At 41.6% G+C, this 22,848-nt stretch overlaps 1 protein-coding gene across 1 annotated transcript in view; it reads right to left on the bottom strand.

The window, feature by feature from the left end:
* Positions 1 to 5,253: 5,253 nt before the first annotated feature.
* LOC147829174 (cyclin-Y-like protein 1) overlaps positions 5,254 to 22,848 on the bottom strand; it is a 32,127-nt gene continuing 14,532 nt past the window's right edge. The window contains exons 2-7 of the mRNA XM_087206772.1: positions 22,485 to 22,520; positions 20,582 to 20,633; positions 19,562 to 19,681; positions 17,573 to 17,739; positions 16,083 to 16,245; positions 5,254 to 8,761 (exon numbers count right to left, since the gene is read on the bottom strand). Coding sequence (XP_087062898.1) covers positions 8,648 to 8,761; positions 16,083 to 16,245; positions 17,573 to 17,739; positions 19,562 to 19,681; positions 20,582 to 20,633; positions 22,485 to 22,520 — 652 coding nt within the window. The 3' untranslated portion in view covers positions 5,254 to 8,647. The remainder of the gene's footprint in view (positions 8,762 to 16,082; positions 16,246 to 17,572; positions 17,740 to 19,561; positions 19,682 to 20,581; positions 20,634 to 22,484; positions 22,521 to 22,848) is intronic.

The following is a 22,848-nucleotide window of genomic DNA, read 5'->3' as shown; positions in this document are numbered from 1 at the left end:
ACTGGGCAGAGGTCTCCTGGGAAAGAGTAAATGCAGTGTGCCCAGGGAACTGACTGTGGTGATGTAAAACATGGTTGCAAATCTTTGACATCCTCTCACAGATATCCCTTCCTATGCTCCTTCCCCTTGAATCTGAACAGGCTTGGGACTGCATCCATCCATCTCTGTGACACTATGAGACTTCTAATGAGCTGAGGCTCAGTGGGAAGGCTCTGGGCCAATCTCTAGCACTGCAAAAGGTGGGGGTGGGGTGAATCTGAGATATATTTTTGTGATTATTTTGCAAGGGAGGAAACTGAAGTACCAATAAACTTAATGGGGGAAAAAAATAAAAAATGTTCACTGCAGCAAAGCTTAATCATATAGCTTCATGATAGCCTCTCAAATTCATGAATCAAAACTTATTCTCCCCTACCACTCAGGGAGCTCACGTCTAATTTCTCCACACTACAAATAAATACCTTCATGTCTATGCAGAAAGAAGGGAAGGCAGGAAGAGGAGGGAAATAAATAAATACATGGCAAGTTATGTGATTTTTCCATATTTTGGGTCATTACTGAGCATGCATTCCCTATGCTACATTACACCATCCAAGAACATTTTCGTGGTTCTTCACCACCCTGCTTTATAAGAATACAGTACTACACCATTTTAAAATGGTCACCAGCAGCATACAAGGATATAGACTATACAGCCCCTTCTTTGGCATCAGCTTTAATTCTATGGATACTTTTTTAAAATAGCTTTACTGAAATACTATTAATATACTATACAAGACACTAATTTAAAATATGTAATTCAATACCTCTTAGTGTTTTTACAAAGCTGTAGAACCATCACTATCATCTAATTTTAGCACATTCTCTTGATCCCAAAAAGAAGCCCTATACTCACTAACAATAACTTCCTGTTCCTCCCACCAACTCCCAATATGCTCAATTTTTACTAATTGACCACCCCATGATTCTCCATGTTTTCTAGAAGAAGATGCCTCAATGACTTTACATAATTGTTTCAGACCCATGAGATGGAATGATTCCCTCTACTACTCAGGTATTTGTCTCAAATTATGACATGTTCTGTTGCTTAACCACAGGAAAGTAAAACATCAGAATGGCCTTGTTTTCTCAAAAGGTACTTCTAAAATGTAAGATATAATTTAAGAGGTAGGAGAAGGAAAGTACCACGTAAGTGCAATGTTATCCATTCTTTTCAAAACTAGTGAGAGTTATCAACTGTAGGGAAGGAAAATATCTTTTTCACCCATCCTAGGTTTGTGGCTGAGGTCCTTCTCACAGATGCATGAAGAAAAAGCACACAGATTTATTTAACAGCTATTCATTTACCTGGCATGCAGCCTTTGTAAGGTAATGAAGATTGTGAAGTTTTTCTTGTTGCTGCAGTGGTTGTTTTACCGTACTAGGCACTGAACCCCTAGCTCTCCAGCACTGAGCCACATTCCCGGTGCTTTATATTTCATTTTGAGACAAGGTCTTACCAAACTGCCCCGGTTGGTTTGGACTTGTGGCTTTCCTACCACAGCCTCTGAAGAGCTGGGATGATAGGTGTGCGCCACCATGCCTGGGCAATCTGTGAGTTTTTAGGCTAGGTTTAAAGAAATGCATAGTGAAGGAGAAATGCAATAGAGCAAGCGGGGGTGTGATCTTCTGGTGATAGATGGGGTCTCCACCCAGGCCTCCGTGTTCAGGCTCTTCTCTGTGATCCCAGATCTTCAGAGACAAGGATATACTTATAAAGATAGTCCTCTCCTTCAGGTATGGGCAGAGCAGCTGTCACATGAAAGTCTTATGAGCTGCTGCATGGAGAAGGGTGGAGGCAAGGTGCATCGAGGTGCAGCTCCTGGTGGCACAGATGTCTGGGGCTGGCTGAACTTCCCGGCCAAAGCCCCGTTCTGCAGCTCCAGCGAGGACATCTCAGTGACATTGGTGAAGCGGTCCTTTAGCTCTCATAGATCTTCATTGTGTTGCTGTGTGAGGCTAGGAATCTGGCTTGAGGGCCCCAGGCCACGGACAAGTCAAGCAGCCCGTGAGGCAGGTGCAGGGGCTCCTCTCCAGAGGCCCGGAAGTAGCTCAAATGCCTGAAGAACCTCAGGGACTCCACATCCAGGAGATGAGATGCAGGTGGTGGGCAGAGGCCAGTAAGGGCTGTGGGCAGAAGCGGGAGCAGGACTTGGAGCTGCTGCTGGCCCAGAACCCACTCACTGATTGGCAGCTCCTGTTGGTTGGGGTTGGCAGTCAGCAATGGAAGAGCTAGGCTGGGATAGGAACTTTCCAGGCTAGTTTATGGCCCTGTGGGGGTTTGGGGGAAGGGCTGTCCCTGGCCCTGGCCCGATGCAAATGGGGGCAGCATCGTGTGGGGAGGGCTACACCCCAGCCTGCAGAACAGCAGCAGGGCTCCCTGCACCTTCCCTCCCCACTTGCTGACGCCCTTCCCAGTTGATTCCCCATTGCTGGCAGAGATGGAGCAGAGATGGGATCCCAGGAAGCTGGAGCTCTGGACAGGAAGGCTTGACTAGAGCTGCAATCTGCCGTGGAGACCTGGTAAAGATTAGGACTAACATGTGACCCTCTTGCCTCAGCTTCCCAGAGTGCTGGGGTTAAGATGTGCGCCCCCACACCCTGCTTATTTTTATTATGAGAGTCCCCTGAGCACAGTGAGGATCTGGGACTCCTGTTCAGGCCCCTACCAGTGACACAGAGCAGGGCAGGACCCAGAGAAAGGGGTCTCGTAATCCCTGCTGAAGACTTGAAGGATTAAAGCAGGCGAAGGCAAGATTAAGGACTGTAAAGGAAGGGCGGCCGTCCGACGCAGAGTGGAAAGGGAGCGGAGACGAGGTCTTTACATTTCAGAGTGCGTGAGAGTCACTTGTGGTTCCTCTGAAAATTGGGGTTCCTGAGCTTCAGCCCCGACACTGAACTTCCGTAGCTCTGGAGCCCACGAAGCTTGTTGTGTACTTTAATAAAGCCTTTTCAATCGGGTGTTCGCAGTCCAGCACAGTTACATTCTTTTTGGTGGTTGGTACATGAATAGCGCATGTCTTCGTGTTTGATCCCTTCCCACTGTCCCCCTTGTCCTTCCAGATTCCCTCCCCCATTTCCAACAGGTCTTCATTTTTGTGACCTTTAACTCCTTTACTTATGTATTGGCTTGCTCAGGTAATGTAATATGTAACTATCTGTGTCTGACATTTCATTTAACGTTATGGTCTCCAATCCCATCCATTCTCCTGCAAATGCCAATTTCCTTCTTTACGGCCGAATAGCATCTCTATCTCTATCTAATCTATCCATCCATCCATCTCAATCACATTTCCATTATCCATTTGCCTGTTGAGGGTATCTAGGCTGTTTCTGGGTGTTAGATACTGTGAGCTGTGCTGCTACAAGGGTATGCATGTATCACTATTGTATGCACGCATCATTATTGTATTGTACCTTGAGAATATACTCAGGATGGGACTTCTATTTTTAGACTGCTGTGGAATCTCCATATTGATTTCACAATGGTTGTACTACTTTATATTCCCACCAATGTAGAGGTTCCTCCCCTCTCCTTAACATCCTCACTAGTATTTTTGTCTTGATGATAAACTCTTAATTTTGGAAACATTTTTTGTAAATCTAAAATTACTCCAAAGTTTTAAAAAAGTTGTCAGGATCCCACACAGTTCTTGTGTGCCCATACTGTTAAAATCCTACACTATCACGGTGCATTTGTTCCAACTAAGGAGTCAGTGTGGTACATCACGGTTCAATCCAGACTCTGTGGGATTCTCCATCGATATTATCTGTTTGGAGATCCCAACCACTGCATTTCAAGAAGCTTCTTTTCCCAAGCACTTTCAGTTGATGTGAGCCATGTGCCTTGGGGACATCTTGAGAAAAACTGGAGCATTTATAGAGCTGAATAAAGTTGGATTTGCCCCATCCCCATGTCAAGGAGATGAAAGCAACTTTAAAGCAGAAAGGGGATCAATTGGTGGAGATGGTGGGTAGAGATTTTAGGAATGGAACCCCCATTAAAAGACATGGTGTTACCTTGAAAGGAGACATCGAATACTTGATTAAGTACTAGATTTTGGAGGGGAGGCATGCTGCCTAATTCCCAATCTAGGCTGAAGATACATCCATAGGATTGTGAGTGTCAGGAGAATTGATAAATGTAGTTAAGTTGTGCATAGCTAATTTAGGGAACACAGGAGGGTTCAAACAGGTGAGCAAAGCAGATGACTAGGGGTCAGAGAGCCTGTGCACCGTATAAGCCCTGCATTTCCACTGAGCATAGGGGTGCATTCTCGTGACCCCAGCACTCTGAGGCACTGAGACAGGGGGACTGCAAGTTCCTTAGTGAGACCTTGCCTTTAAAGGAAAAAAGTAATCTGAAATTGAAGGTCCTGGGTTCAATCTACAGCTCTGTGAAACAAAAACTGTCAATTCCTTGAAGCTGATTCTAATGCTTTGGAAGTGGGTCACAGAAACCAACATCAACCGCTGTCACGGTGGGCAGTAGATGGAGGTCACAGGGTGAACTGGGATGGTCCTGCTGTGGAAAGGCCCAAGGACTTCAGCAAATCACGATTGGGAGGGGAGGTGGAAGCGCACACCGTTAGGGGGGTCACTTGTCACACTGAGCACGAGTCACCATCTTAGGGATATAGGTAAAGAGCTGTGGAATTTGACAAGGGTGAAGCTGCAGCAATACTTTTTCCTAAAGGTGACTCCTTTGGGTCTGCTTGGAAGGCTTCTGAAGAAGACACTACTTTCTTACCGGTTCTGGGACTATCACCGAATTCCCCTCCTCACATTCACGGTGCTTGGCGCTGCAGAAGTTCCTAATAATCAACTAACCTCACCTGTCCCTTTTCACAGTGTTAACATTTTTCCCAGTAGATTCAGAATTCAATCTTTTTAATTTTTGTACTTTCACTTTCCAGGTTGTCCTCCTTCCATCCTACACCACAAGTAGTCTTAACATTTACCTCACAGGAAGTAGTTTTCTTGACACTCTCATTTAAGATACTTCAGTGAAAGTTGCGTCAGAAGCCAAGTGGATTGTATTGTTCTAGGGGAACAGGCCCTACTGAAGGGCTGCTAGGTTATTAGTATTTGGTGACAAAATTCCAGGCCTTCGAGGCCCTGCAGTTAAGACTTTCATTAATCTAATGCTTGACACGTTAATAGATTCTGGATGCAACCTACAGATTCAGGACAGCAACTAGCACTTACCTGGGATATTTCTGTGCCCAGTATCCAGACTTAGCAAGTAGTATCATATGCAAGAAGGCACCTCTGGGTGAGGGAAGTCAGCCATAGTTACAACACGGCTAAAGAGGCGGGCTGGGTGGTGGAAGATAGTTAAGCTAAGCTGCGTGCCACTGCCAAACTAGTTTCCAAAACTACTGCCTACTTCAGCACAGAATGAACATTGAACTGTCTGAATAACAGGCTTTTGCTTCTTTTGTAAGCAAAAAAGAAGATGTAGGAAACTAAGCAAGAGTTCACCTGTTTTAAACCAGGACTCATGAGGGAGGAGGATCAGTTTGGAGCCCCCAATGAACAACTTAGCTTAGTGAGAACCTGTCTCAAAAGGAAAGAAACAAAACAAAAGACTGGAAATGTAGAGCAAAGGCTCTGGGTTCAATCCCCAGTACAGCAGCAGGGGATGAAGGACTCAGTTCCGTCGGGACTCAGTAGTACCTTTCCGATGTGTAGAAACCTGAGATGAACTGCCCTACCGGCAGCTTGGTTTCCGGCCTCACAATATGCCAGACAACTGGTAATGTGGCCCAGTCTCCCGTTCTCCAAAAGGACTGTATGACCTTCTAGAGGCAAGACCAAGAGGGAAGAGCAATTTTTAGTGATTCTATTTATTCTTCCAACTTGTTCTTGAAGTTAGATTTGTGGCCAATGGACCCCTGCCAAGTTTTTTAAAATTAAGGTTTGATTATTCATGAACTTTTCTGAGAAACGGACATAGGGTGAAAATCATACTCATTCTACATGTTTTTCTTTATAAATTAAATCAGGCTGTTTACATTAACCAGCAGTGTAACCAAAGCAAAGGGATCAGTCATTTAGATTTAACTGTAGATACTGAAAGATTACAAGTGAATGAACACACATCAATGCTGTCTAGATGAAGAACTTCTGAAGCTGAGTGCCTAGGCTTCCATATTAAAGAAACCTGGCAGATATTTGATCTACTGCTAATGAAATATATCCTTGAGACTAGTGTGTCAATGTCAAATTGTGTGGCTTCTTTTAGGTGACCACTGTATAGCAACTTCAGTTCCAGTACCTTCATTTCTTTACCATTACTGCTACAAACTTCAAACACCTGATGTTCTAATGCTATACTAGTCCGGTCACTGATTTCTCTTTGGTATATGTTACCTGAGTTTATCTTCTCATGCGCTTTCCTCCTTTAGACACACTATCTACAATATGTTCAGGTGGAAAAAGAGGCTAAGCAAAAAATGTTGATTATTAATTACTACACCTAACCAGAAGCCCTGGATTATGTCAACTTTAATGGAGTCAGCTTGAGAATACTTAAAAACCACTAAAAATGACACAAAACATTTAAATTCTGGAGTGATGTCATGTTACGTGAAAAGAAACATGTTAACACACCAGCTGTATTTTAATCAAAAGTTTATTTTAAAAATATAAACGTGGGGATGAAAAACCACTTTACGTTGTAGCATTGTTTTCAACATAAAATTGCAATTAATACTCAAATCTTCAAGCTTGAAAGTCCATAAGTAATTTTCTTTAGAGGTGGTAGATTGTGGTTATTTCTTATGCCACTGGGTATCACTTATGGCTCTTTGTAAAAATGATGGGAACTACAGCACACAACATTGTGTGAGACACTGCTACACTGGGAGAAAGTATTCCTAGCCCACAAGAGCTTTGTTACAGGCAAGATTCCTAGGATTACATTTCAAAAGGAAGAGACATAGATTTCATATGGAAAGAGCACTGATTTTTTTAATATTTCAAATTTAGATGACATTGTAAGTCTCCTCAAATTACTAAATCTCTGCCCTTTAAAGTCTTCAGTAACATTCCTAAGGTTCAGGTAAGTACTCTCTTAAATAGGAGGACTTGAAATGGGGCACCCTGAAATGAGTAGGCTAAACTTTAAAAGAAACTTTTATATCATTTGCTGCTACTGGGGTCCAATTCCTTTTTATTACATGTGAATTAACACTGCTCCTAAAAATCTTCCTTCACTAAATCTAGAAAAAAGAAATCTAGGTGACCAAAGCAGATAGTTCTCAAAGAACTATTTAAAAATGTGAGGAAAATTCTTTGGCAATAGGAAGTATCCCAAAAAATCTTAGTGTAATTTTAAGCTTTGATACCAGTAGAAGTACAGAATCTACAATGTTATAAAGTATCATCTAAAAGTTTTAATTTTGTAAAGGTAAAATATTAAGCTTTTTTGTTCCAGTTCCTCTTTCTATTCCCTTTAAGAGAGACCAGAAAAAAAATTAAGAATAAAATCTTAATATTCCAAATTTGCAAAACTGAAACTGTCAAACGCTGTCTGGTAAAAGTTTGTGGCTTGCATACCTGCTGCAGTCGCTGGAAGGCACAGGCATAGCAGTCTACAGCTTAAAACTGCACTGAAACTTTTGGGACGCCCTGCACGTCACTATCGGCGGGCGATCACTGGACCTCTATGTCGGTTTGGATTATGAAAATATCTTCTAGTATGTTTACTTAACAGCAGGATAATCATCAGAAAATGAGAATCACCATTAATAGTTCACAAGATGCAGCATGGACTTCATGGAAATAGACAGTCAATAGCATCAACTGATGCCTTCTCTTTAAGACCACAAACATGTCACAGTGCTACCAAACAGCGCTTGCAAAGAACATGAGTGGCAAGTGTCATCCAGCAGCTTTTTGGTTCAAGCTGATAAATAATAATGACTAGCAACTCATGATATCATGGGAGGAAGAACCTTCAACACCTGACAATGCTACAGTCTACTCCTAAGTGGTGTCATGAGCGTGAACACTCCCGTGTTTGGGGCTGGGTGGGGGAGACCCTGCTAAGAGGATGTGGCTAAGACCCTGGGTTTTATTCCCAGCCCTGTGCAATAAAAAAGATCCCCACATTTCAACAGTAATACTACATCAACCCTAAAGGCATATGCAGCAACACGGGGAAGGGCAAGTAGAAAAACATACAATTATATGGGTAGTGTTTTAAATCTAATTTTTAAAAATAATTAAAATTTTAACTTAGTTTCAATTTAAGCTCTCAATTCAAAAGTCTCACAGAGCTCAAAGGCACTGGCCGGTGGAGTAAGCAAAAGCCAGTGTGAGCCAGGAACTTCTGCTCTGCAGAACGGGTGACTGCTCACATAAGTGAGGACAGAAGTGCACTGCTGCTTTGACAGGGCCTCTCTCCTTCCCATGCAGTCCAGCTGACACCACTCAGGAGGCTCTCGATGGAATTCAAGGCCTTTCCGTTTGGTGAAAATACTAACTTAGCTGTTGTTGTTGTTGTTGTTGTTGTTGTTGTTGTTGTTGTTGCAAGAGGGATGGTACTTCTCCAGCTTTGTAAATGAGGGGTCCATGATGTCACAGCCCCCATTTCTCCCTTCTAAGAGAGGACGGCATTAGACAGTCCGATGCCAAAGAAACTGACATCACTGGAATGGAATCTTTTCATAGCAGCTCTGCGCAAGTCTTTGTCTTTAACCATTCCTGATATGGCCTAGGAAAGTCAATCAAACAGAACACAGGAAGATTTGTTAAAAGGCTGCAACCTTCAAGAGAAAAGTACTATGACTCATGTTCAGTCATGCTGCAGACTCCTCAGCCACTTCGTGGTCACTGCTGCTTTGCCTGTCTGAGGCCTGCACACCAGGTCATGAGGATGCTACTTCCTGCCAGTTCACTAACATCCTTAAGGGTGATGATTCCATTGCCAGGAAAGGGGAAGTTTGTTCAGTTACACTCTTTACCAATGGACTTTCCAAAGACATCAAAGGTTTTGTGATATGCTAGGCTCCTAACAGCAACATGTTACCTGTGCAAGTGTTCGTTAAAATGATAAACCTACACCTGTGCAAAACAATCGGTAAACACTGGCTCAGCTACTCCAACTCTACCCGATCTTCCTTAGTTATTACTAACTCTAAGCAACTTCCACAGATGGAAGTCTCAACTCTACTGTAGGGCAGGACAGGCCTAAGGACTGAAGCATCAAAAGCTGCTCCTTTACATGAACATGTTCCAAAATGCAGTAAGTCCCAAGTTACAAACCAGTTCTGTTCCAGAAGAACATTCATAACTCAGATTCATCCGTAAGCCTGACAAAGTGAGTCTTACACACTTTTGACACAAATATACAATGTAAAGCATTAAAAAGAAACCCAAATGCGAGATCTGGTCATATCTGTGAAAGTTGGTGAAGTGAACATTTGTAAGTTGGGGACTTACTGTGCTACCAAGGCACACAGAAAGTGCGATGTGAATCTACGCATCCATTTCAGGTCTGAAGTATTTTGGCGTAAGCTCACCTAAAGTCATAAGCCATGTTTATTATTTTGCCCCATGGGAGCTACCACTTCCATTTAAAACCTATGCACTTCCAACCTCCAGTATTTGAAACACACACACACACACACACACACACACACACCACATCCTAAGGACAGGATTCTCATATTAGTCACTAAGGCTCTCTCTAATGAACTCATGGGTTTGAACTATGATAGCTAAACTCTGACATGAATCTGCAAACTGAGTAAAAGACAGGCACAAATAGTTAAGTGAGCTGTATTTGTAGACATAAGGGAAACAACCACAAGGAGTTAATCATATATGGCTATGGAGAAAGGTAGAGGTTCAAAAGGAAAGCCATTATGAACAGATTAATTCTGATTAAGATATTCTGAATTATGGTCAGAAAGGAGGTAAGATCTACTTTTTGGGAGTAACATGGATCTCCATACACCATGACCAAGATGGATTTACCCCAGGGAGGCGAGGATGATTCAACATATGTAAATCAATACATGTAATACACGATGACAAGGATGAGTCAATGTATTCCACTGCTCCTAGGGCAGAGGAGGTGAGCAAATCCCAGTGCCCAGGAGGAGGCTGCCCTGCCGCCATTCCACTGCTCCTGTGGCAGAAGAGGTGAGCCAATCCCAGTGCCCAAGAGGAGGTTGCCCAACACCATTCCACCACTCCTAGGGCAGAGGAGGTGAGCCAATCCCAGCGTCCAGGAAGAGACTCCCCCCACCGTCATTCCACCGATCCTAGTGCAAAGGAGGGTGAGCTGTGCGGGTGCTAGCAGCACCCCACCCCCCACTGTGGAAATGAGAAGACATGTAAACAAGCCTCAAAAGCAGACTTCCAGATCACCTACAGCAACCCAAAAGAGAAAAGAGATGGAACAATCTGATATTCAAGCACCTGGATTCCCTGAACTGGCAACAGAAGACGGCCTGAAAAAATGAAATCAGAAATAATTTCTCACCTAACAGCAAAGACTGTGCCCATAGTGCAACACATGATTAATAAATCTAGAGAGGACACAGATAAATGAATAGAGGATCTGAGGAACATGATGGAATCCCAACACAGGAAACAAGTGGAATCCATAAAACAGATGCAGTTTTCCAGGAAATTAAAAACGCCATTGAAAGTCTACACAGCAGAATGAGCCCATGTGAGGACAGAATTTCAGATATAGAAGATAAGATTGCAATTAGTGACCAGGAAAAGAAAAATCACTTTAAAATTGTAAGGGACCACGAGAAAGCAACCCAGCAGCTGCTGCTAGACGATGCAAAGAAGAATAACATAAGACTGATTGGAGTCAATGAAGAAACAGGAGAGAGTGCAGATGACATAAAAAAAACTGTTCCCAGAAGTGATGGCAGAAAACTTCTCAAGAAGGGGAAAAGAACTTGACATACAGATAATTGAGGCATATAGGACTCCCAACTAGCCTCGATCAAAACAATCTACACATAGGCATATAATTGTTCGGATTCCAGAAACCCAACAGAAGAACAAACTTCTACAAGCAGTGAGAGAAAAGAAACAAATCACATACAAAGGAAAGCCCATCAGAATCACAGCAGACTTCTCCATGCAAACCCTCAAGGCAAGAAGAGCTTGGAGTGATGTATTGCAAGCCCTAAAGGAAAACAGCCTCCAACCCAGATTGATGTACCCTGCAAAGCTATCTTTCAAAACTGATGGAGAAATAAGATATTTTCATGATAAAGAGAGCCTCAGGAACTTCATGAATACCAAACCAACACTCCAAAAAATTTTAGACAATATCCTAGGAAAAGGCAATGAGGATCACAACCCCAGGTGGCCCAGCAAAATGAATCCATTGGGTGTGACAAATTAAAGGCAAAGGGGGAAAATCCAACAAAAAGAAAAAGTCATGACAAGGCTTTTAAAACTTTTAACTTCATCTCCCTAATGAGTGTATAATTCAATCTTGTTATTCTACTGATTAGTATTTTTCTGATTCTAGCATTGGACATCTTTCCTTGTGCTGTACTGGCTATTTAACATCTTCTTGTGTCTACTTTTTAATTGGCTTGTCTATTAATGAGCTGTAAGAGTTCTTTATATATTCTGGTCATAGGTTATATGCATTGTAAATATGGTCTGTTTAAGGACTACTTTTCATTTTAACGATGTCATTTTAAGTTCTAAATTTGGATGGAATCTCATTTGTTAATTTTTTTCTCTTATACATCATGTTTTCTGTATCCTAGGAAGTTCTTGCCTACCCTAAATTCATAAACATTTTCCCTTATACTTTCTTCTTAAAGTTTTATACATTTAGTATTTCATATTTAGGTTCACAGATCCTTTTTCAAGTTGTTTTTATGTATGGAAACAAAGGGTTGAGGTTAATTTTTTATATACGGATACCAGGTGTTCTAGTGCCATTTGCTGAAAGCACTGTCTTTCCTCGGCTCTTGAATTGAGTTTATATTCTGCAAAATGTTAATGTTAAACAATCTTTCAAAACTCAGTGGACCACGTATGCATTGTTCTATTTCTAGATTGTCTGTTGTATTCCAATGATCTATATGTCATTCCTTACACCAACACTGCCTTGATTCCTGTAGCTTTAGAGGAAGTCTTAAAATCAGGTAACAAATGTCTTCCAACACTGTTTTTGTTGTTTTTACTTTTCTAGGTCCTTTGTACTCCTACAGAACTTTTAAATTTCAATATCCAATTCTTCATTTATAGCAAGTATACATAGGCCAGAATTTTTATGTATACCTTGTGTTTTCTAATCCTGCTAAATTCAAGTACAAGTTTTAGGGGCTCCTAGAGATTTCTTAGTATTTTCTCTGTAGGTGATCATTTCATCTACATATAAAGATTTTGCTTCTACCTTGCCAATCCTACCCTAATTGTGTCATTTTATTGCCAGACTATTTTGGTTTAGGCCTATGTTTCAAAGTTTAAGGGCCAGATAAAGAGTAGGCACATCTGCCCTTGTTCCCCACCTTCAGGAGAAAGCATTGTATCTTCTCCATTCATATAAGGTGTTTTTGCTGGAAGTATGGAGTATGTGTCTTTAATCTGTTGAGAAGGTTCTGTTCTACTTCTAGTCTCCTGATAGCTTTTACCATGAACAGCTCTAGAATGTAGTCCAATTCTTTTTCACCAACTAGTGACAGGATCATATGGCTTTTTCCTTTCCTCTGTTAAAATGATGACTTTTGAGGGTGGATCTTCCAATGCTAAACCAACACTGCCATCCCTATACTAAAACCACTTTCTACAGACTGCCAGATCTGGCTTCTAATAGTTTGTTTTGTTAAACAAATTTCTATCTATGTTCATACTTCTTTCTTCTATTACCTTTATCCAGTTTTAGGATTAGCACAATGTTGATTTCCTAAAATGAGGGGAGAAGTGTTCCTTTTTTTTCTGCTTTAAATGTTTGATATAATTTATCAGTTAAAATGTATATGAGCCCGTTGTTGTCATATAGGTAGGTTTTCCAGCCGGGAATACACTTTGTTTAATAGGTGCTATTCAAATTTTATATTTCCTCCAGAGTTAGTTTCATTAATATGTCTTCCAAGGTACTTCTTAGAAGTTGTCAAATTTATTTCAGAACAGATTTTTGTAATATGCTTCCTATATCCTTTTAAATTCTGTAAAATCTGTGGTAATGTCTCCTAGATCTTGTTACTGTAATTTTAAAAATATATAATTGATATTGTGTAATAGGAAGTGAAGGTCTAAAGGAGCAGGGGAAGTGGGAGGGGTAGGGGAAAGGAAAGAAGGGAAAAGAAAAAATATGAGAAAAGGAACAAAATGGAAACAAAGTCTTTGCAAATAGGGAGGGTTGGAGGGGATGAAGGGAGGGCAGGGGAAGGGGAAAAAAATAAGAACCAAGATATTCACGTCATAGTACAAGATCCCAGTGGTGTATGAAACTGTATTTTACACCTAAAATGTATCAATAAACATAATGGGGAAAAATAAATGTAATCCAGTATTATTAACACAGCCAAGGACAAAAAACATATAATCATCTCAATAGATGCGGAAAAAGATCATTTGACAAAATTCAACACCCATTCATGATTAAAAGAAAAACCCTACAGAAAATTGGAATAGATGTTCTTTATCTCAATCTGATCAAGGCTATCTATGAAAAACCAACAGCTAACATCATACTATGGTCAAAAAGTGAAAACCTTCATGCTAAAATCAGGAACAAGACAAGCATGTCCACTATCACCACTCCTGTTCAATATAGTTCTGGAAACATTAGCCACAGCAATTAGACAAGAGAAAGAAAGAAAAGGAATAAAGACAGGAAAGGAAGATGTTAAAGTGTTGTTATTTGCTGACAACATGATACTCTACATAGAAGACCCAAAAAACTCTGCCAAAAGACTTCTAGACTTAATTGCCAGACTCAGTAGAGTAGCTGGATACAAGGTCAACACTCAAAAATCAATAGCCTTCTTATACACCAATAGTAGACTCACTGAGAGAAAAATTAGGGGAACAATTCCTTTTACAATAGCATCCAAAAAAATGAAATATCTTGGAATAAGTCTAATGAAGGATGCAAAAGCACGCTACGTTGAGAACTACAGCACTCTGAAAAAAGAGATGGAAGAGAATGTAAGAAAATGGAAAGACATCCCTTGCTTCTGGGTAGGAAGAACCAATATAGTGAAAATGGCCATACTTCCAAAGCTGCTATACAGATTCAATGCAATCCTGACTGAAATTCCAACATTATATTTCACCAAACCAGAGAAAATGATCCAAAAATTCATTCAGAACCAGAAGAAACCTAGAATAGCAAAAGCAATACTAGGCAATAGAGAGACATGCCAGCAGGTATCACAATCCCCAACTTGAAACTGTACTACACAAAGCCAGTGATAAAAACAGCATGGTACTGGCAAAGAAACAGACCCAAGGATCAGTGGATTAGATGAGAAGATGCAGAAACAATGCCAGACACACTCAGCCACCTCATCTTTGACAAAGGACCCAATTATCCTCACTGGAGGAAAGATAGCCTCTTTTATAAATGGTGCTGGAAAAACTGGATTTCAACTTGCCAAAGATTAAAACTAGATCCCTATCTTTCACCATGCACTGAACTAAAATCCAAGTGGATTAAAGATCTAAATATTAAGAAAGAAATACTAAACTTGCCAGAAGACAAGTTAGGTACTCTTGAAGACACTGGCATAGGAAAAGACTTTATCAACAAAACCTCAGTAGCACGGGAACTAGCAAAAAGAATCAACAACTGGGATCTCATCTTTTTAAAAAGCTTCTGCATTGCAAGAGAAACCACCAACAGAGCTAAGAGGTGGGAAAAAATTTTTATCAGCTGTTCCTCAGACAAAGGACTACTATCTAGAATAAAGAACTTAAAAAAATCAGAGCCCCCAAATTCAAAGGCCCAAATCAAAAATGGGCATCTGAAATGAACAGACATTTCTCAGACAAAGAAGTAGAAATAGCAAATAAACACATGAAAAAATGATCAACATCACTGGTCATTCGAGAGATGCAGATGAAAACAATGCTGAGATTCCACCTCACCCCAGAAAGAATGGCTGCTATCAAGAAATCAACCAATAACAAATGCTGCCAGGGTTGTGGGGAGAAAAGAACCCTTCTCCATTGCTGGTGGGAGTGCAGACTGGTGCAAGCACTGTGGAAGTCAGTATGGAGACACCTCAAAGAACTAGGACTAGAGGTCCCATTTGACCCAGCTCTTCCCCTGCCAGGGATCTTCCCAAAAGAATTAAAAGAATCATACCACAGTGATATATGTGCACCCATGTTTATAGCGGCATAGTAATAGCTAAAGCTTGGAAACAGTCCAAGTGCCCATCAACCAGAGACTGGATGCAGAAGATGTGGTTTTTGTATAAAATGGAGTACTACTCAGCCATAAAGAATGAGAAACTAGAGACATTTATGCCTAAATGGGTGCACACTGAGGCTATACTCTTAAGTGAAATAAATAGGACACACGTAAATACTGAATAGTTTCTCTGATGTGAGAAACTGAAAGTGTAACTAAGAATCAAAATGTTTAATTGATAATGTGAAATAGGAAGAAAAGATCTAAAGGGGTAGGGGAAGTGGGAGGGGAAGGGGAAAGGAAAAAAATATGAGAAAAGGAAAAAATGGGAACAAAGTCTTTGTAAATAGGGAAGGGTGGAGGGGGTGAAGGGAGGGCAGGGGAATGGAGAAAAAATAAGAACCAAGATACATCATGTACAGGTACAAGTTCCCAATGATGAATGTAACGGTGTTGTGTTCCTAAAATGTACCGGTGAATTTAGTGAAAAAAAAAAAAGGGTAACGTGAATCTCTACCTGCACCATAAAGAAGTGAGAAATAGGACACGAAGGGTTAGTGAGCTCTTAGATGTGTTAATGGGAACACTTTCCCTTTCCCTAGTCACCGCTTAATACGATACAGTCAAGACGTTGCCCTTGTGCTCACAGACACCCCACTGAATCCAAGCACAGCCTTACCTCTAGTTCCTGGGCTCTTTTTCTGGTGAGAAGCTCAACCCCCAAATCCATGTTGCTTTCAAATGCTAAAGAGCGAAGATCAAAGTAGTATTTGGCATACACACCGCCAGACACATTAACATTATATTTGAGCAGGAGCAAGTAATGCCTTTCCAACTCATTTCTGGGGAGGAAAAACAGCAAAACAAATACAGGACGATTTTAGTCAAGTGGGCCATGTTAAAAAATGTCATTTTGAGCTTCTAGGACTGCTGTAAATTCTGTTTTGAGACCTAGGAAGGCTACCCAACTGGAAGAAAACACTCATGTTCCAACAAGGCACAGCTATTTTCTGTATCTGGATGCCTTCTGGACCCCAACACTTCTGTGTTTGGGTGGAGGGGAAAGGTTATGCCCTGCCCATGCCCGCCTGCTGTGGGCTCTCGGCCTGTTCTTCAGAGTCCATCAACGCACCTGTGTGACTCACACTCCACACGTACTCACGAGGCCCCACTACAGTGAGCAAAAAAGCAGTGACGTGTGCTGTTTCGTAGCTCTGAAGAACTTGCAGGCATCTTCAAGGGGCTCCTGAGAGGAAGGACTTAGAGAGGTAGTGAGGCACCAACCAAAGAACCACCACTCCTCCCTCTGAAGGGAAAACTCTTCAGGCGACAAGCACTCATCAGAAAGAAAGAAAAAGCCAAACTGTGTGGGAAAGGCAAACGCCTCCCTGTGGCAGCAGATGAGGCCCTGTCAAAGGGCACCTTCTTATTACTCAGGTGACAAACTGTGACCGTGACAATTTATTCTAAACTTGGGAAGACAGAACGGTTCTGGCTGGAGTAAAACCACTGTGGCACAGGACCTCTGGCAGAGCACTGGACTCGCAGTCTCACCTCTGAGCAGTCCTCTGCTGTGGGGCCATGCAGCTGCCTGCGCACACTCAATACACAGAAAGCGAGAGCCCATCAGACCGACTGCTACACGCAGCCCCTCTCCTAGCCAGGGGGAGCATGGCGATCTGGGACCTTTCCTGGTGTACGCCCCGGTGAGTCCAAGGACACGTGTTCAGATCAAAACCTGACAATGTGTGGCTCAGGCGGAAGCTGTACTCAACAGTTCACTGGCCCTACGACCTTAACAGAGGCCAAACAAAAGCCAGGCACAACAGCCCTTACAGAAGGGACTGGGCCCAGCAACTTTTAAAAAGCCATGAAGAATGCCCTGTTCTATGCTATTCCGGGGGTAAGCCTGTAAGATGTCTGGCAAAATCACCAGAAAACTTTCTACTTACCAAGCATATCATTTAAATAATACTCTACGAAAACCTAGCAATTAATGATGGAAAATATGAATATTTATACTGTAGCTGGACAGAAAGTAATCATTTTGTGCCTATTTCCATTTTCTGCATCGAGTGATATTTAAAAATATTTCTTAAATTGCAAACCTTATAGGAGCAAGTAAACTGGAAAATGGCTAGATAGCCCACTGAAGCCTTATACACTCACATGTCCTTGAGCGAAATATCCCCGAGGACCGTGCAGAAGTGTATGTTCCACCCAACCTTGCACTGCCAAACCTTGGCGGCAAGAAGAATGGCTCCCAGCAGGATCCTTCTCCAGTTAGCAGGACAGACGTCTATCTCAGCGTATGACACAAGCCTTTCTAAGTAGACCTGCAAAGAGGAGAACACTGCTCTGCGATTTCAGCTCTGTGTAAGTGCTGTGCGAAGACAGATTACTGTGGCCAGGGATTTAGCTCAGTGGTGCTGCCGCCTGCCTCGCAAGCACAGAGTTCCGAGTTCAATCCCTGGTACCAAAAAAAATAAAAAAGACCACTGTGAATGACTGGTTCCTTCTGTGTCTGAACAGAGGGGAAGTCCCTCCTACTTCTGGGTGCTATAGAGATTCTGTTCACAGATGGAAATCAGACACCTCTGCTGCTCATGTATTTCCTGTCTAACTTTGGTGACAGGATGACTGGACAGCTCAGCCAAGGTCGTCCAGCAGCGTGGCACTGTTATCACACTCATGGAGGCCACAGAGACAGGCCTGGTGTAAAGCTGTTCAATAAATGCTGAGCTTCTCCAACATGCACTGTAGCATTCCCAGCCGGTAGTTTCAGAATGGTTTTAGACAGGTCATGGTCAAATGTAATGCCCGACTCAGAGAGAGCACATTTTTATCTTCCTTTCACAGTATGAACCCTTTTGGGGCACTATCTGGTGGACAGGACCGCCTCCCAGTGACAGCTGAGCAGAGCACCATGGCAGGTGCAGGACTTCAAGCTGTAGTTTCCTCAAACTCAGGGCCTTTCTAAAGAACCCATGTGTAAACAGGACAGTCCTTCTTGCTGCCTCTGTTTTCCCATCCCCACTCCTCATGAAAACCCATTCTCCCTCCTACATAGTCAGAACCTCAGTCCATCCTGCTGGCTTCATGACAGGAAGAACAGAGCTGCCAGTCTATCCCTGGGACTCCTAAACTTCCACGCAGTTGGTGAGACAACCTCACATACTCTTTACGTACATCAAACATCTATTCCACAAAGAAATGGGTGAGCTACCCGCTGAGTAAAGACTGTAGAGGGAGCTGTGATTTGCTGTTACTTCAATCTGAGCGATAGAAAAGTCTGCAGATGCTCAAGTCCCTCACATAAAATGGCTTACGATTTACACATAATCTATGCACCCCCTCCCAGACTGTAAAGCATTTCTAGGCTACGTACAACACAAACTTCAATGTAAATGGCAGGTAAAGGAAGTTATACTATACTGTCGTGCACAAAAGGACAAAAAAACCCATAAATTTTCCCTAAATGGTAGAAACTGTAGATGTAGAGCTCACAGACATGACAGGGCAGACTGGATATGCTATTTGAACTCTTTGTATCAAAACAAAAAGGAAAGGCTTTATAAATCTTATAAATTATTTATTATAAATGATAAAATCTCACCTTCAGAATTCTGTATGGGTAACACAAAGCTCCTCAGCTCCTCAGGCTAACAAAGCTTTTCTAAGAACTGCTGGACTGCCATCCTGGGCAGCATCGCGAGAAGACAGCAGCACTCAGCAGGGATGGACTGACGCCCATAACCAGGGAACAGAGAGCTGAAGGCAGTGAAGTGTCTGGGGACACAGCCTGGGACCTGGCTTGACCCGCACAGAACCAGTCTCTGTGGCTCACGGGGCCCTGTTCCTGCTCTCCTTCCCACCCCACAGCACGTGTAAGGGCTCACGGTGTTAAGTGACCATGTGCACTGAGGTATGGGGCAAAACTCTCCAACTGCCTTTAACTGATTTGTGGTAAGAAAAGTGAAGACATCATTTTAAATGATAATGATTGTGGGACCCAAGTATGCTTATTTGCTTTCCTCTGATAGGCTTCTCTTAATAAAGTTCTCATGATAATTTCAGGAGTTTAATTTGAAAAAAAAGACCTTGCTCTGTGTACAAGACCAGTTTCTAGGCATCCTTGATAAATAAGTAACATCTTACCAGACTTATTATTGTGCATTCAGTTGGTAATGATCCACAATAAAAAATAAAGGTAAGAAAGTTGTAAATACAGCTGGGTTCAGGATCATGCTCAAAGTATTCCTCTGGACGCTCCTCTCTCTGAAAGGAGAAATGACGCAATGTGAGAATCCCCTGAAGAAAGCTTTTAAGTACTCTTAAGACAGCAGTCTTCACCTCTCGCCCCTGTGTTCCGTAAGTAATTTCAGTTGCGTTGTATGTCTTTTCACCTTCAACTAGAAACACTGGAACCTTTTACTATGCATAATGACACTGTGCTGAGTGAAGACCACAGTGGCCCCATGAGTGACCACCTTGTGTGCCACCACCACTTCACTCTCCGTGAGGGCTGCACAAGGTGGAGTCGCTGTCAACCCATCTCTCGGGACGTGCTGCACTGGTGAGCCACACACAAGGCCACAGGCTCAGAAAATCAATACCCCTTGCTACTTTTGCCTCCACAAATTCATCTTTAGCCTGAAAGTCTTTTTGATTATATGCTGTATTCTTTCTTAATAAAGTCTAAAATGATGTAATTAGTGTCCTGCAACCACAGCCTCTAGGGATGCAGTCACATAGAACAGTCAGCAGTCATGTGACTAATATGCCTGAGGAAGTGACTTTTAACATTTTTATGTCATTTTTAACCTAATTCTCTCCTTAGAGATTTCACATGTTATGAGATTTATTAACTAATGTTTGTATTTGTTGGATGCTACTAAACATTATTTTTTGAAAAGCTACATTTTCTGTTATTCGGGTAGTACATTTTTACCTTAGATCGATAACAGAGCTGCAAGTCACTTCTCACTCTATCACAGCCCTGAAAAACCCTCCTTTCTGAGAAAGATGCAATACAACATGAGGTGGAATAGGATGTGATTTAAATTCAAATAGAAGAGTGTGACTGACTTCTGGCAATTCATGTCAAAGGAAAATAGCATGAAAGAAACACAACTCCATGAAGTCAAAAATTATAGTTTAAAAAAAGGTGACACTTACTGTGAATGGATGCCTTCTCTCATCCAAAATATCCAGGGATCTATTTGCATCTCTATAAAAGAAGAAAGTACATCTAAGTGCATTCATTTATATCTTAGTCAAATCCTTGCTAGGAGTAGAGGAGGATGGAGAAAGAGCCCTAACCTTCAACACCCTAGTTTTACAAATTCTTCTCCTGGATTTTGCCCTTTAGACTTCTTTGTATTCAGGGCATCAAGGACTGTGAAGACTTTTCTAAGATGACCAGCTAAAGGTGCCTGTAAGTAATGACTCTCCCCAATGGGCAATGCTAGTAAACCAGCAGTGGTAGGGACTCAAGTCTAGAAATGTAACAAATGTGAATGAGATTCAGACTTCCCAGGCTTTTCCTCCTTCAGGGCTCTATGTTTTCACTATATTTCTTGTCTCTGTTAGGTGAGTTTAAAAATGTAGCTGTCTTTTTATAAGAGACCAGTGTTTTCATTCAACTAATACACTCCCATGAACCAGTGGTTTGCTGTGGTCTGTGACCTCTGCAGATTCCCCAGGCTCTGTTTCAGGAGGCTTGGAGATCAAACTGTCCTTACAAATGCAGGAAGACATTACTTGCTTTTTCACCGTTGGACACCTGGAACACTTGTATAAAAGCAAAAGGAAGTAAAACTTCTGATTTCTCAGCATGCTTTAAGACTGCGGCACCAAGCTGCATCAGCAGTCATTCTGCTTATCATTATCACTCAGAGTTTTATTTAAAAGCCTGCTTCTCTTAAGGTCCTTGGTGAAGCAGAGAAGACTAATGTTAATAAAGCTTGGCCCTTCTTTTTAATACTATGAATACGTGAAAAGTTCACATAAAGTATTTCTGCATACTGAAGTATATCTGTGTTCAGGAAAAGCACTTGTGATTTAGCTGTGAACTGAACAGGCTGCTTATCATAGAACACCATTTTGAAGTGAAACTATGCTAAGACTGGTGATGATATAAAAGTGTTTTGGATGTTATAAAGAAATCTGAACCGATATTTTCCAAGCTGACCAATGTATAAATCATGTACTGGTAAAACAACTATTCTTTGTGCAAGATGCAGCCGTGAGTATTAATGTAACAATTTCACAGACACCATGTAAAATCTCGCTGAACCTAATTCAAGAAACTAATGGTTACGGTGTTTAATGGAAAGTAAAAGACTATTCACAATTATCTGAAAGTTTGAAAAAACACATGTATGTCCAACTGTGTATCTCCATGATATTAAGTTGTCTTCTTATTGTTTCTTCAAAAGTAACTGCAAATGAACCATGAAGTATGAGAACCTAATTGTGTTCTACTCAGTCAAATGAAGATTTACACTTAAGGGTAAAGAGAGATGTATCTTTCAACCAATGAAAAAAGGAACAAAAAATGTTAAGAGTTACAGAGGACAGGTTTTTTGGTATTTATGTTAACAAAGTGGTTCATATTCAGCAGGAATCTTGCCCAACAGTAGACATTTTTGTTTACCAGAAAGTTCCTGGCATCCACCAGGCAGAGGGCAGTTACCCTGGCTAAGCACCCTGCCCTGTGTAGGACAGTCCCCCACAACAAAGGATCACCTAGCTCAAAATATCTACAGGTCCAAGACCAAGAAGCCCTGTGTTAACACCGCCTCCCCCCCACACATATGCACACACAAACATATACACTTTTAACTCTCAATTTTAATTTTTAAAAGAGTAAATATCAATAAAATCCACAGAACTAAATATTCTCTGGGATCTTTTTTTTCAACAGTTCTAATCCCAGCAACAAAAAACCTAAAATGATTTGCTTCCATATGTTACGAAAAACACACTACAGCTTATGATGCCTGCAGTCGTGACCTAATACTACACTTGGCATAGTGCAAATTAACTGGCATAGTAAGACAGATTTTTAAGAGCTCACCTGTTCTTTATGTGATAATATACTGCTAAGGTCACACTGTGGAAGGAAAAAAAATTGTTAATGATTGAGTTTATCATTTGTTGACACTGAAGACAAATTTTCGAGAGGAGACCTGGCACCGCCTTCAAGTTCTCCAGTTTCAGCACAGTACCATATGGGCACTTTCCCGTTTTAATGTTTTGGCTTTAAGGAAACATGTGCTGTCGAAACACCTTTCTCTTGTTTATACATTATTGCATATTTCCCTGTCATTTGGGTTTCTAACCCTAAAACCTCACCCTGGGAAAGGGCTACATATCCGCCCACATGCTTAAACTTAAACCACACAATAGTTTTGTTTTGTTTTGGTACCGGGGATTGAACT

This window comes from Heterocephalus glaber, unplaced genomic scaffold (genome assembly GCF_053883595.1).
Source record: "Heterocephalus glaber isolate CG9 unplaced genomic scaffold, H.glaber_assembly_v1.0 deba00000716, whole genome shotgun sequence".
NCBI classification, from domain to species: Eukaryota; Metazoa; Chordata; class Mammalia; order Rodentia; family Bathyergidae; genus Heterocephalus; species Heterocephalus glaber.
Note: the sequence above shows the minus strand (reverse complement) of the source record. Positions and strands in the feature narration are given on the sequence as shown.